Source organism: Vulpes lagopus, chromosome 22 (assembly GCF_018345385.1).
Source record: "Vulpes lagopus strain Blue_001 chromosome 22, ASM1834538v1, whole genome shotgun sequence".
NCBI classification, from domain to species: Eukaryota; Metazoa; Chordata; class Mammalia; order Carnivora; family Canidae; genus Vulpes; species Vulpes lagopus.
The window spans coordinates 160,296-176,505 of NC_054845.1; the positions used below are offsets into that span (position 1 = coordinate 160,296).

Here is a 16,210-nt window from a genome sequence, read left to right on the forward strand (position 1 = left end):
ATTGACATATATAATTGTTAAATAGAATTTTACTGTATGTTGCCCTTACTTGAAATAATCTTAACTTTCCCTATTATTTCAATGCCATTGCCTAACAATGACCTCTCTAAATTTATAATTTCTAGAAATTCACTAATTCTGTTTATTTTTTATAGAATGGTCGATGCTTATAATTCAGTTATGCCACAAACTTACTTATGCTACAGATTTATATTGAGGACATGTTATGTCTAGGCATGCACTATGCTAGATGCAGTACTCCAGAAATGCTCTCTGCTCCAGAGGAGCTCACGTGGGGGTGAAGGATAAATCAATCAGGTAAACAGATTCTGCAGGAAGCAAGATGGCTTTATTTATTTATTTATTTATTTATCTATTTATTTATATTTATTTTAAGATTTTTTTTTTTTTTTTTTTTTTTTTTTTTTTTTTTTTGTGTGGCACTGGGATGGCTCAGTCAGTTAAGTGTCCAACTCTTGGTTTGGGCTCAGGTCACCATCTGAGGGTCTTGAGACTGAGCTCCAAGTTGGGCTCTGCACTCAGCAAGGAGTTGGCCACCCTCTCTCTTTCTCTCTCAAATAAAATAAATAAAATTAAAAAAAATATTTTATTTATAGGATATCTCTACACCGAACAGGGGCCTAAATTCAACAACCTCAAGATCAAGAGTCAAGTGCTCCACCAACTGAGCCAGCGAAGTGCCCCTGCATGAAGCAACATTTCTCTTTCTGTTTTTCCTTTTCTCTGCTCTTCTTACTGCTGGACATTTTATTCTTGATATAGCTGAATGTACGACTGACTTTTGTTCCACTCTTCCCTTCAAAATCTTTCTTAGAGGGGCTTTGTGGCAGGAAACTATAGGTCTCTTCTGTTATGCTCTCAGTCAGATTGGCACTGGTGCTGTGGAAAGGCCGAGAATGGTCCAACCCTGGATGGCTGATTGTCACTAATGAGATGGATTTTGTTAATGGAGAAGAAATGGCTGATGTACAGTAATTGAATCCCTGTTGTTTAGATCTGTGACATGCCTGCTGATCAAGCATCCTATGTTCTCTCTGGCCTGATTCCAGATCCTCTTCTGAAAGTGACACCAAAGAGTCACCCCTTTCTTCACCATTGAAAGGGTGTCTGAGTTCTTTGGTGTTTATGGAGTTTACATCTAGGGATGAAGATGGCTTGTTTCTGACACCAGCTCCTCCTGTCAAGCCTTCTAGGCTGAAACTTCTGTAATTAAAGTCAACACTCAGGGCAGCAGAGTATTGCACACCAGAGGGACACCAGCTCATACTTCTCCTATGAATGGGGGGTCTCCTGACAACATCCCCAAGAACTCGCAATGAACTGCGCTGGTTCATTTCAGCATCACTGGCCGCATTCTTCCCAGGACCCCAGCTGTGCCTCCGGAAAGGGGACAGCGAGCGCATGGAGCTCCTCAGCACAGAGCAGTTCGCAGGCAACTTGGTGATGCTGTCCATCTCCTCCTCCTCCATCTCACCTGTAAGAATATGAAGGAGGTGGTGGTGAGTGGAGCACCTAGACAGCGTGGTGAAGTCCACATACAGGACTGTTCCAGGGGAAGGCAGGCTGGGCTGAGTCATAAAGGAAAAGGCCTTGAAGATCTCCCACATGTGGAGCTGGGATGGGAGGTGGGGGAGGCCAGGGCAGCCCCCCAGCACACAGGAAGGCTGGGGATGTGATCTGCTGTGGCCGACAGCTCTCGGGGAACACTAGAGTCCATATGGCCAGATGTCCAGGGGAGCAAGAGAAGGGGAGGGACTCATTCTTCCTGAATTTATAGTTTTCCAAAGACTGGACTTTAATCCCAAATTCAAATTGCTTCGCCATTGAGAAAAGTTTGTATCTAAGAGTTTGACTGAAGTCATAGCTCCTTGTTCTTGAATACAAGATGAGGAATAGTCTCAAAACAGTTTGTTCACTTTGGGAAAGAAAAAGTTCAAAGAGCAAAATTTAAAACTGTGGAGCCCTTCTGAGGAGGAATGGTATAGACACTGGAGAAAGCAGAGGTTCAGGGAGCTTGTGGGCGGAGAGAGAGGGGATGGGGTTCAGGATGATGAAGTTCTTCCTTGTATAGCCCCTGGTGTGACCGGGAGGGGTCCCAGAGAGGTTTCCTAGTAATGAAGGAAAGTCATAAGAGGGGCTATTTCCTTCTTGATGATTTTACTTTTAACCCAAGAAATAGAAAGCAGATCTCTGTGACACTCCAAAAGAACCTAAACTGCCTGAGGAAAATCTGACATCTGCTAATCAGTGTAAACTAGCTGTCATATACTCTGCATGGGTAATAAATTAAAAGAGCAGCCAAGCAGAACATGGCTAGTGAGGAAGGAGATTAAAAAAAAAAAAAAAAGGCAAAAACCAGAAGACTGGGCTGAAGATAAAAACCTGATAAAATCATTTTTTCAAAGAATGCCAAGAACTCAGAGTTGAAAGTTGGTTTTGTCAGCTTCTTGAGACTCTAATTCCTCTCAAGAAAAGATGTGATGAACAGATAAGAGTAATTTATAATGAGCATTTCAGTAGTTGCTTATAAAGTACTTACAGAGCTTAAGAGCTGTTCTTTTAAAACCTCAAATGTTTGGGAATGCTATTAATTTCTGCTATAAAGAAGATGACTGAGTGGAGGTACACATTGGTCCAGTCAATTAACACAAACCTCAGAGTAGTAGAATCTAAAATAATGAGACTATCCTGATGCATGTTTCCTCCACTGCTAATTTAGCATTTGAAGCTAAATTTAAAAGCAAAACCCCATTACCTTTCCTATGAGGCTTCATCAATTATTAATTAAAGATTAGGCATTCTTACACATAAATACATATATACCAGGCCTCACTTTAAGACAAAAACAACCGCTTTATAAATAGACTATAAAGCTTGATGAACCTCCCTGGCCAATTCTGCAACAGGCACTCCCTTTGCAAAAACATTCCAGACGTGAAGAGTCAGTGGTGTTAGGGAGCCTCGAGGATTCCGACTGCTGTGGAGGCCGAGTTCCTCCCCGGGCTTGGGAACGCCAGCTGCGGCTGGGAGCCGGGTCAGGAAGTGCTGTGAAGTGTTTAAAAGGTGTTATTCTATGTTGACAAATTGAACACCAATAAAAAATAAATTTATATATATAAAAAATGTACAGATCCTCCCCCCCCCCCCAAAAAAAAAAATCTGTCAGACATTCCTTATTTAAAGTTCTGGGTTGAGCTCTGGAGACGCCGGCTCGACACACAGGTGAGGCTCTAACAAGGATTGATGACCGACTACGAGTACACTTTGCTGGTGATTTCAAAACCTAATCTAAAGCATTGCTTCCAAATCAAGAATTAATGTTCTGAGACAAACACAAATTTGTAAAATTATTGTTGTGCTCTGCTACCTTAGTAGGCCTTTCAGGTACTTTGACTCCTTCAACTCTTAAGGACAATATAACATGAGATCCTGTCTTTGTCTATAATAGAAATGTGGTCACTATTTTACAGGCACAAAACCTGAAGCCAGAGAGGTAGGAATTTCCCCTACATCACACGGCGAATAAATGACAGTTTAAAAAATAAATAAATAAGTAAATAAATGACAGTTTATAAAAAATTCAAGTATCTTCAGTAACTAGAAATAACAATAATAATGTAGCTAACATTTTTTATCACCATTTTAAATTCTTTACAGGACTTTTGTATTTATTTGATTCTCCAACCTACACGGAGGTACTGTTGTTATTTTCATTTTTAGATAGGAAAAGAAACAGAGTGGGGATGCAGGGGGGGCTCAGTGATTAAGCATCTGCCTTCGGCCCAGGGTGTGACCCCGGGGTCCTGGGTTTGAGTCCCGTGTCAGGCTCCCTGCATGGGGCCTGCTTCTCCCTCTGCCTGGGTCTCCGCCTCTCACACTCTGTGTCTCTCATGAATAAATAAATAAAATCTTTTTTTAAAAAGAAAGAAACACAGAGTGGCTATATAACTTCTCCAAAGTCATAGTAAATGACTAGTAAATATGGAGGCAGAAGTGAGATTTGATCAGCCTAACTTCACAGTCCATGCTCAGAGCTACTATACCCTCACATTTTATTTTCTTTCTCTAAAGAAAGCCCAAAGACTTTTTCTTTAAAGTCACTCCTGGAGCCGAAGGCAGATGCTCAACCCCTGAGCCCCCCAGGCACCGAGGTCTCCTGCCCCACCAGCCTCCAGGTGACTTGCATTCAGGGATTCTCCCCATGCACACGGTTGTTTGTTTTGAAGAGACATAATGACCCATTTCAACCATCCATCTGTTGCTTCAATCCCCTCCATGCTATCCTTGCCAAATGTTTCGGAAAGTTGAAGCCTCCCAGGATAGCTCATCCCATCTTTGGATGGCTTTAACTGAGAAATTTCTTTCTCATGTGGAGATAAAATCTATTTGTAGTTTCCTTTTATTTTTTTTTCCCATTAAAACCTTTAGGTCTAATCTGGGTTTTTCCTATTTCGAGCATTTAATGAAGGCGACAGGCAATTTCTGGGGCATGACCAAGCCCCTAAAGAGCATGATGATCTATGGGCTTTAAGCTTAGGCACCCTCCTCAATAACGACCCTTCATGTGCTGTAAGGGAGAGTACTCCCCCCTCCTGTACCGAGTTCTGGGTCCAAGTACAGGTGCTTGCGGTCTTCTCTTCCCACAGAATCGTAGCTTAGATTCTGGCCATTCACTGCCGTGCACAGAGACCTTTCTGAATCCCAATTCTGTGACCTAATGTACTCATTTTCCCTTCTTCAAGTCCCTTTTAGGCTTGATCAGCATGTTCCAGCCATGGCCACTGGCAAAGATCCTGGCCAGGAAAGCTGTACACGTAGCACCAACCAAAAGATATCGCTTGAGGGGAGGGTGGGGATGGCCGCTATGTTTTTTGCAAAGATTGTATACTGGGATTTAAGTCCACATATGCACAATGGAGGGTGCACATTTAGCAAACAGAATATAATCAGATGCAGTTATCTTTATCCCCCAGAGATCTGCTTTTGCTCTGATTTCTGCAAAGTTGGATTAGTTCAGGAATTGGACTACCCAACTCAGAAGATACGAAAGCACATGAAAGCCTCATGATTGAGGGTCTAGGTACTGACTGCACAACTTCCTTTTACAGTTAGCAGATGACCTTAGGAAACCCAAGTATTTGGGCTTCCAGGTCTAAAGCCCCCCCAGGTTCTAGTCTCCCTAAACAAACGGATGGCTATCCTGTGACTGTCTCTATGGCTTGAAGCAGTCTCATAGCCAGTAACGTTATAAATGCCATATTGGGGATTAGGTTTTTTAAATCTAACTTGTTTAAAAATATTTTTTTTATGCTTCAAGAATAGCTTTTACTCCTCATGTTCTAGAGTTTTGTGGACAGGTTCACATCAATCCTGTTCCTCTACTTTCTAGATTTTATAAATTAAATCCTATCCCTTCCAGCATTTAGCACTTCGGAGCTAAGTGGCCAGCATTGTGGAAGAAGAAGATTGAAAAATATTTAAGTCAGAGGACACCTCTCTGTCATTAAGTGATCGCCCAAGTGATCACAAACAATTTTACTTTCCTTTCTGGGTCTCTTATTTCTCATATAAAAGAGGAAGTGCTGCATTACTCCTTCCCGGAGGTCTCTTCTAGTTTTCAAAATTTTGCTATTCTAATTCCATTAAAGTAGAAGGGTGGGGGATCCCTGGGTGGCTCAGCGTTTGAGCACCTGCCTTCAGCCCAGGGCGTGATCCTGGGGTCCCGGGATCAAGTCCCGTGTCGGGCTCCCTGCATGGAGCCTGCTTCTCCTTCTGCCTGTGTCTCTGCCTCTCTCTCTCTCTCTCTCTGTGTGTGTGTCTCTCATGAATAAATAAATAAAATCTTAAAAAAACCCAATAAAGTAGAAGGGTGTACTGAAGCTCCAGAACAAAGACAAACTGCAGCATCTGGATTCTTTTCTTTGCCTGCAACTTCAAGGCTGCAAGTGTGATTTTAATATACTGGGCCTACCACACAACAAAATTTCACTGTATCCCTAATGCACAGCAGGTCACAGGATACGATCCCTCTAACCCAACAGTTCCTAAATTTAGTTGTGCATTGGAACCACCCAGGGGATTTTGATGCCTGGATCATTTTGATGATCATTTTGATGCCTGGATCTCACTCCCAAATGTCTAACTTAATTGGTAAGGAGTAAGACCACCTGCACCAGCAGGATTATAAAAACTTCTCCAGTTTAGAACCAGGGCTCTAGGGCATAGTTCTCAATTCTGAATGCATGCCTGATCCATTTGATAATTTTTCAAAACCTGCCAATGCCTAGGTCTACTTGCAGATTTTAATTCAATTGGCTTATGTCCCCAGGGCATTGGCATGTAAAACTGTCAAAGTCGGGGCGCCCGGGTGCCTCAGCCCAGTAAGCAGCCTACTTTGGGCTTCAGCTCGGGTCGTGGTCACACGACGGGCCCTCGTGCCCCAGCTGGGACTCCGCGCTCAGCGTGGAGCCGGCTTCATATCCTCTCCCTTCTCCCTCTCCCCCCAGCTCACACTCCCTCTCTCAAAGACAAAATAAAATCTTTTTTTTTTTTTTTTAAGTGTTGAGGTGATCGTCGTAAGAAGACAGGGCTGGGAACTACTTCTCTAATCTCTCCCACACAAGTTCTATTTGATTATTTGGTCTATTTGATCTCTGCCTCCGTCCCACACTGGCCACTCATGAAATGAAAACCTTTGGTCTAATTACAAGGTCCAGCTCCGCCTCCATTGTACCAGCCGGGTGCCCTAACTTCCTGCTTGTCGTCCAGGATCAGAACCTCTTATCTTCTCAGGCACCTGGTGCTCCCCAGTCCGTGACCCGTGGTCTCTCAGGTGCCTCCGTCGGTCGCACCCCGCTTCTTAATTTCCATCTGTTTTCTCCATCCACTGTCCCTGGTGCTTGGAGTGCCCTCGCTCACTGCCCCAGACTTCATCTGCATCCTGGGTTACCCTGATCAAATTTCTCCCAGATCACAACTAACTACTACGGAAGGGAACCCTATAGGAGAAACCAAATTGAAAACAAGTCAGCCCATCATTGCCAACAATTAGCCAAATGAGACACTTAAGTAGCAAAAGGATCAGAAAGTACACACCCACCTGCGCATACACACACACAAGTGACTTATAAACTCTTCTTTCCATTCCATATTCATTCCCGTTCTGGCCAGAAACCTTGAAAAAAATACAACAATTAGTCTTGAGAAAGCACAAAATTGAGAATGGTAAATTAACAAAGGAATTAAGGACTTAATGAAAGAAGATGAAAGCAAAGATTAGAACTTTGGAGAGATGATGAAAGCGTAAACCATTTTTTTATAAAGATTTTATTTATTTATTCATGAGAGACCCAGAGAGAGAGGCAGAGAGCCAGGTGGAGGGAGAAGCAGGCTCCATGCAGGAGCCCGACGCGGGACTCAAACCTGGGACCCCGGGGTCACGCCCTGGGCCGAAGGCCACGCTAAGCCACTCAGCACCCCCGGGCTGCCCTCATAAACCATTCTTAAATGGGGACTGAAATAATATTGTTTTCTCAAAAAGGAATCATGGTAGCTGAGAGAACAACGTTTTAGGAAAAATGAGAGATAATACTTCACAGTAACTGTAAAACAAAATTCTAAGGAGCTTGTGTGGGGTGAAAATAAACAGGCTCATTGAAGTCCTAGATCAATTTGATGAATGGCTAAGATATAATGGATTTTTCAGAAAGTAAAGAAAATAAATACCTAGCATTGCAGGAGAACTTTACAAGTTTTTAAAACACCTCCATATGCATGGTCTTATTTAAATTTTATTTTTAAAAAATCTGCAGTTGGAGCTGCCCCGAGCACATGTGAATGTCTCGAAGCTGTCATGTGGAGGATGCGTTGTGTCCCCCGTAGCTCCCCTGGGACACCCCCAGCCATACAATCCGCACTTGCTTCAGGGCACTTACATCCTTGTGGCCAGAGCCGGATTTGCCATGAGGCTGATGGGACCTGAAGCCTGAAGCTTTCCTCCTGTGTTTGTGTCACAGCGAACATAAATCACGGTCGCTGGTTGGGATTCCCCTTTCATTCTAAATACTGACCTTGGTGCAGACCCTGGTTGGGTCAGGGCCTCCTTTGTAGCCCGGGATATGGGTCCCCTCCCGCCTGAGCACTGTGCTGAGTCCCCGTGTCCTGCAACCACTGCAAGGCCGCTGATGGCCTTCCCGGTTGTCCCTCAACCCTCCTTCCCCCCGACACCCAGCCTTTGAGCCGCAGCTGGCCCTGCCCCTTCGTAGCTGCCCCCCGTGCAGGTGCCGTGTCCTCACAGGGAAGGTCTTCTCCAGGACACCCAGAGGCTTGGGTGAGCTTGCAGGTCTTCTTTCTCTCTCCATGTTCTGCCCCTGGACTAGTCTTCCTCTTTCCCCTCAACCCTGGGGTGCCCCTGCCCTGGAGCACCCCTACCCTGGAGGGTCCCTACCCTAGAGCACCCCTACCCTGGGCGCCCCCACCCTGGAGCGCCCCTACCCTGGAGCACCCCTACCCTGAGCGCCCCCACCCTGGAGTGCCCCTACCGTGGAGCACCCCTACCCTGGAGAACCCTCACCCTGGAGCACCCCCTCGGAGCTTCCTGCCACTGTGAGCAACTCGGGGCCTACAGCACTTAGGGCCTCCCTCAGCGCTTCCTCTCTTCCACATTCCCATTCCTTGAGCAAAGAGGGACAATAACCCACACTCAATCCTAAAAACACCTTTTATCCTGAGCCTTTCTGGCACGAGTGCCCCAGAAGGAAGAAAGAGAAGATTTGTGGCAGTGGCTCCAGGGCCAAACTGCAAGCAGGGCTCTCCCCCTGGAGATGTCACCACAACAGACACCGGGCCACGTACAGAAGCAAGGACAGCAAGGACCACAAGCAGGCCGTGGCTTGTCCTGGGGAGTGAGGGGGGTGCACCCTGGGCCTGGGCCAGTGGGGTGCGCCCCGCAGGCCGCGCTGTCAGCCAGGCCCCAGCAGGTGCCACCAGCAGCCTGAGGTGGCTGCGCCCCAGGCCGGGGCAAGTGTCCGGCTCGCCCCCACTCACAGGGGCTGGGCCACAGGCTCCGGGCCCGGAGCGTTATCTGGAGGGCACAGTGGGCATGGGGACTGGCTCCACCGCTGCGGACTTTAGGGATCCTGGCCTTTCCTGGGTTGCCGAGTATTAACTGGTGATTCTGGAAAATGCTTTTAAAAAGTTTTCACATGATAGTCCCTTCACTTGCCTCCCAGAAAACCTTCTAACAGTTTAAAGCAGGTTTAAATCAAGATTTTTAATAAAGCAGCATTTAAAGCAGAGGCCTGGGCAGGATCAGCGTGTGGTTGAACGGAAACACCGTCTGCCAAGAAAAAAAGAGTAAGCAGTTCGAGCGGTGCCTTAGATTTCTGCCCAGGAATTTGCAGGACTTTGCTGCTGCGGATTTTGTTCGACCTACAAAAACCCACAATGTTTATGGAAGCCCAAGAGAGCCCACTTCTTCTCAGTAAATATTCTTAACATAACAAGACATTAGCACTGTGCTGAAAGCACGAGGCTGCATATATCAGAAGCAAACTGTGCTGATTTCCTGTGTGCAGAAGATTTAGTAATTAAAATAAATAAAATCTTGGCTCAATGTGTGACTCTAGATATTTCTCACATCTACCATCTGCTAGCTCCCTAGTACCAGGTTAGCACTGGGGTTCTGGTATATCTCTGGGAAGGAGAGAACAGTGTACAAATAACAACCAAATCCTGGAATTCCCGGCAGTGCTCACATTATGGGCATATGGTCATTTTTAGTGAAGTACGTATGCCCTGAACTCTCCCACCCATCGTGGCCACCCTGGCCGTTCACTTACTTTCAATAGTGCAGTGGTACACGCTCCGTGAAGACGCTGAATCACAGTCATGTGACATGTCGATGCCATCTCCTGCTCGGGATTACCTAATGAAGGAACGCGGTAGCAGCTACAGAGTAAGGCCAATGTGGAGTTGAATCCACCACTAGTACTGGCCATCTTCTACTCTTTCTTGAATTACAAACTTACACCGCCTCTGGCATGAGGAAATAATTGGCTTCACAGAAATACACTCACATTCCTGACATTATTAGACTAGGGCTTCAGAAGAACCAAAAATCTGCAAGAGACGACAGCCAAGGCCAAGACAGTAACCAAAGTGACGATGCTTTCCTAAAAGGGTTGGTGTCCTCACAACAAAAATGGGCTCTCAGCAGCCTCTCCAATGCTACAGGGCGGGTGCAGACTGAAAAAGCATCATAGTCCAAATGTCATGACACACAGCAAAAAACTGGGCAGACCCACCTCCTTTCCAGCAGTAGACACGGCCGTCATCTTCCGAATCTCAGAAAGATATCCCAGCACAACCGATACTCAAACTAGTAAATACTTGTTCCAAAACATTAAAGAATAGTTTCCTACTCCCTTTTGGATCTTTTTCACTCTCTGTATCTTGCTGTACTTTTACTTCTATTAACTTTGTGTTTGGCATATAGTTGAATTTTATTCACGAGTAAATAAATGATAGAAAAGGAATAATATGAAATATAATATAGCTGAGTCTAATCCTTATAATAAGGATTCTTAAGAATGCTTGACTTGGGAGAATTGCCCAGAGGTGGAGCCCTGAAGGATGACCTATTTTTATGTGCTGAAAGAAGTTATTAATTAACTGATTCATTCATTCAACACATACTTATTGACAATTTTTTGCACACCAGATATTGTCCTAGATTTCTATGATTCAGGGATCAACAGAACAGACTTGGACACTAGTCTCAAAGAATTTACATTTTAAGGGGGAAGATATTTTTAAAAGAAAAGTGAAAAAGGAGTAAACAAATAATGATACAGTTATGATTGTGATTATGGTCCAAATAGGAAAAGTTTGGAGAAATGGAAAAGTAAGAGCTGATCATACAGGGCCTTTAACAGCCATATGAGGATTTTCTCCTTTATCCTAGAAGAAATGAATGACCCCATCAAAAGGCACAGGGTTTCAGACTGGATAAAAAAGCAGGACCCATCTATTTGCTGTCTACAAGAGACTCATTTGAGACAGAAGGACACCTACAACCTGAAAATAAAAGGTTGGAGAACCATTTACCATTCAAATGGTCCTCAAAAGAAAGCAGGGGTAGCCATCCTTATATCAGATAAACTAAAATTTACCCCGAAGAATGTAGTGAGAGATGAAGAGGGACACTATATCATACTTAAAGGATCTATCTAACAAGAGGACTTAACAATCCTCAATATATATGCCCCGAATGTGGGAGCTGCCAAATATTTAAACCAATTAATAATCAAACTGAAGAAATACTTAGATAATAATACACTTATACTTGGTGACTTCAATCTAGCTCTTTCTATACTAGATAGGTCTTCTAAGCACAACATATCCAAAGAAACGAGAGCTTTAAATGATACACTGGACCAGATGGATTTCACAGGTATCTACAGAACTTTACATCCAAACTCAACTGAATACACATTCTTCTCAAGTGCACATGGAACTTTCTCCAGAATAGACCACATACTGGGTCACAAATCCGGTCTGAAACAATACCAAAAGATTGGGATCGTCCCTTGCATATTCTCAGACTATAATGCCTTGAAATTATAACTAAATCACGACAAGAAGTCTGGAAGAACCTCAAACACGTGGAGGTTAAGGACCATCCTGCTAAAAGATGAAAGGGTCAACCAGGAAATTAAGGAAGAATTAAAAAGATTCATGGAAACTAATGAGAATGAAGACACAACCGTTCAAAATCTTTGAGATTCAGCAAAAGCAGCCCTAAGGGGGAAATACATCACAATACAAGCATCCATTCAAAAACTGGAAAGAACTCAAATACAAAAGCTCACCTTACACATAAAGGAGCTAGAGAAAAAACAGCAGATAGATTCCACACCCAGCAGAAGAGAGTTAATTAAAATTCGAGCAGAACTCAACGAAATCGAGAACAGAAGAACTGTGGAACAGATCAACAGAACCAGGAGTTGGTTCTTTGAAAGAATTAATAAGATAGATAAACCATTAGCCAACCTTATTAAAAAGAAGAGAGAGAAGACTCAAATTAATAAAATCATGAATGAGAAAGGAGAGATCACTACCAACACCAAGGAAATACAAACGATTTTAAAAACAGATTATAAACAGCTCTACGCCAATAAATTAGGAAATCTAGAAGAAATGGACGCATTCCTGGAAAGCCACAAACTACCAAAACTGGAACAGGAGGAAATAGAAAACCTGAACAGGCCAATAACCAAGGAGGAAATTGAAGCAGTCATCAAACACCTCCCAAGACACAAGAGTCCAGGGCCAGATGGCTTCCCAGGGCAATTCTATCAAACGTTTAAAGAAGAAATCATACCTATTCTACTAAAGCTGTTTGGAAATATAGAAAGAGACGGAGTACTTCCAAATTCGTTCTATGAGGCCAGCATCACCTTAATTCCGAAACCAGACAAAGACCCCACCAAAAAGGAGAATTACAGACCAATATCCCTGATGAACATGGATGCAAAAATTCTCAACAAGATACTAGCCAATAGGATCCAACAACCCATTAAGAAAATTATTCACCATGACCAAGTAGGATTTATCCCCGGGACACAAGGCTGGTTCAACACTCGTAAAACAATCAGTGTGATTCATCATATCAGCAAGAGAAAAACCAAGAACCATATGATCCTTTTTTTTTTTTTTTTTTTTTTGAAAGGTAGTACCATTTTATTTAGTGTTGTAGAAATTTTAGGTTACTTCTTAAAAACAAAACCAAAGAGATTAAAAATTCCCAAAGTAACAAGGCAGGAAATAATTTTATAATTCAAAAACGCTGGGTGATGGGTGGAAGAGGTCAAGTTAGTAGCTCACATAATAGATATTGAGAAATGCAGAGTTGAGGTTGGTATGACTACTAGGAGGCTAAATTCTCCACCTAGGGCAATTAATCCGTCAGCCTTGAGGCATCATTAATTCATAGTTCTCAAAAAGGAAATACAAAGGTCAGTTGGGAAGGAGGGAAGATCCTGCCTAATTTAACATTAAATTGCCTCTGGCCTTCAATATGGTATGGGACTGAGTGTCATGGGTCCTCCCTCCTCTCTGCCCTTTTGAGCTCCTGCTGTTAGCAAAGCTGGAAACCACACACACACACACACACACACACACGTATCCCATCCGTGTGCACACATACCTCCCACTCAAGGTCAACAGCAGGAACATATGATCCTCTCATTAGATGCAGAGAAAGCATTTGACAAAATACAGCATCCATTCCTGATCAAAACTCTTCAGAGTGTAGGGATAGAGGGAACATTCCTCAACATCTTAAAAGTCATCTACGAAAAGCCCAGAGCAAATATCATTCTCAATGGGGAAGCACTGGGAGCCTTTCCCCTAAGATCAGGAACAAGACAGGGATGTCCACTCTCACCACTGCTATTCAACATAGTACTAGAAGTCCTAGCCTCAGCAATCAGACAACAAAAAGACATTCAAGGCATTCAAATTCTCAAAGAAGAAGTCAAACTCTCCCTCTTCGCCGATGACATGATACTCTACATAGAAAACCCAAAAGCCTCCACCCCAAGATTGCTAGAACTCATACAGCAATTTGGTAGTGTGGCAGGATATAAAATCAATGCCCAGAAGTCAGTGGCATTTCTATACACTAACAATGAGACTGAAGAAAGAGAAATTAAGGAGTCAATCCCATTTACAATTGCACCCAAAAGCATAAGATACCTAGGAATAAACCTAACCAAAGAGGTAAAGGATCTATACCCTAAAAACTACAGAACACTTCTGAAAGAAATTGAGGAAGACACAAAGAGATGGAAAAATATTCCATGCTAGCTCCCTAGTACCAGGTTAGCAGAATTAATATTGTGAAAATGTCAATGTTACCCAGGGCAATTTACACGTTTAATGCAATCCCTATCAAAATACCATGGACTTTCTTCAGAGAGTTAGAACAAATTATTTTAAGATTTGTGTGGAATCAGAAAGGACCCCGAATAGCCAGGGGAATTTTAAAAAAGAAAACCATAGCTGGGGGCATCACAATGCCAGATTTCAGGTTGTACTACAAAGCTGTGGTCATCAAGACAGTGTGGTACTGGCACAAAAACAGACACAGAGATCAATGGAACAGAATAGAGAAACCAGCAGTGGACCCTGAACTTTATGGTCAACTAATATTCGATAAAGGAGGAAAGACTATCCACTGGAAGAAAGACAGTCTCTTCAATAAATGGTGCTGGGAAAATTGGACATCCACATGCAGAAGAATGAAACTGGACCACTCTCTTTCACCATACACAAAGATAAACTCAAAATGGATGAAAGATCTAAATGTGAGACAAGATTCCATCAAAATCGTAGAGGAAAACACAGGCAACACCCTTTTTGAACTTGGCCACAGTAACTTCTTGCAAGATACATGCACGAAGGCAAAAGAAACAAAAGCAAAAATGAACTATTGGGACTTCATCAAGATAAGAAACTTTTGCACAGCAAAGGAAACAGTCAACAAAACTACAAGACAACCTACAGAATGGGAGAAGATATTTGCAAATGACGTATCAGATAAAGGGCTAGTTTTCAAGATCTATAAAGAACTTAGTAAGCTCAACACCAAAGAAACAAACAATCCAATCATGAAATGGGCAAAAGACATGAAGAGAAATCTCACAGAGGAAGACACAGACATGGCCAACATGCACATGAGAAAACGCTCCATATCACTTGCCATCAGGGAAATACAAATCAAAACCACAATGAGATCCCACCTCACACCAGTGAGAATGGGGAAAATTAACAAGGCAGGAAACCACGAATGTTGGAGAGGATGTGGAGAAAGGGGAACCCTCCTGCACTGTTGGTGGGAATGTGAACTGGTGCAGCCACTCTGGAAAACTGTGTGGAGGTTCCTCAAAGAGTTAAAAATAGACCTGCCCTACGACCCAGCAATTGCACTGCTGGGGATTTACCCCAAAGATTCAGATGCAATGAAACGCCGGGACACCTGCACCCCGATGTTTCTAGCAGCAATGTCCACAATAGCCAAACTGTGGAAGGAGCCTCGGTGTCCATCGAAAGATGAATGGACAAAGAAGATGTGGTTTATGTATACAATGGAATATTACTCAGCAATTAGAAACGACAAATACCCACCATTTGCTTCGACTGGAGGGTATTATGCTGAGTGAAGTAAGTCAATCGGAGAAGGACAAACAGTGTATGTTCTCATTCATTTGAGGAATATAGATAATAGTGAAAGGGAATATAAAGGAAGGGAGAAGAAATGTGTGGGAAATATCAGGAAGGGAGACAGAGGGATCCCTGGGTGGCGCAGCGGTTTGGCGCCTGCCTTTGGCCCAGGGCGCAATCCTGGAGACCCAGGATCGAGTCCCACGTCGGGCTCCCGGTGCATGGAGCCTGCTTCTCCCTCTGCCTGTGTCTCTGCCTCTCTCTCTCTCTGTGTGTGACTATCATAAATAAATAAAAATTTAAAAAATGTTTAAAAAAAAAAAAGGAAGGGAGACAGAACATAAAGACTCCTAACTCTGGGAAACGAACTAGGGGTGCTGGAAGGGGAGGAGGGCGGGGGGGGGGTGTGAATGGGTGATGGGCACTAAGGGGGGCGCTTGATGGGATGAGCACTGGGTGTTATTCTGTTTGTTGGTAAATTGAACACCAATAAACATTGATTTATTAAAAAAAAAAAAAAGGAACCAAGGAAAGAGAGAGTTTCAAATGGAGAAAGTGATGACTCAGGAAATGCAAGTAAGTGGAAGACCGGAGGCTGATGCTGGATTTTGTAATATGACCAGAAGAGATTGAGTGGCGTGGTGGATTGAAGAGAACTTAGCTGTGGAAGGTGAGTAAGGCATTAGGAAAATGGGCATAGATAACTCTTCCCAGAAGCCTAGCAATGAGCAAAATTCGGAAGTTCTATCCTCGGTTATATGGCCTGCGTTTCTCTATTTGTGAAATGACAGTGTGAATATAAACATACTTGGAAAATATCTTGACAAATACAAGGGTAAAGTCCGGTGTTTGGCATCAGTCCATTTGGTTTGGTTCCAATAATATTTATTGAGCACATGATACAGCCTGCGACACAAAGATGAATAGAACAGGGTGCATTCCTGCCAGTAGCTTATGATTTAAT

General features: G+C 43.4%; 1 protein-coding gene across 11 annotated transcripts in view; it reads right to left on the bottom strand.

The window, feature by feature from the left end:
- Positions 1 to 503: 503 nt before the first annotated feature.
- The window catches only part of LOC121480484 (A-kinase anchor protein 13-like), a 44,347-nt gene continuing 28,640 nt past the window's right edge, over positions 504 to 16,210 (bottom strand). For 3 of the 11 annotated variants that reach the window (XM_041737002.1, XM_041737004.1, XM_041737003.1), the window contains 2 exons: positions 7,121 to 7,195; positions 504 to 3,066 (listed from right to left, as the gene is read on the bottom strand). In XM_041737002.1, coding sequence (XP_041592936.1) covers positions 663 to 1,628 — 966 coding nt within the window. In that variant the 5' untranslated portion in view covers positions 1,629 to 3,066; positions 7,121 to 7,195 and the 3' untranslated portion in view covers positions 504 to 662. Of the gene's footprint in view, positions 3,067 to 7,120; positions 7,196 to 9,860; positions 10,037 to 10,325; positions 10,461 to 16,210 lie in introns of those variants that run through there. The other 8 variants (XM_041737009.1, XM_041737010.1, XM_041737001.1 and 5 more) reach the window with 8 other exon arrangements.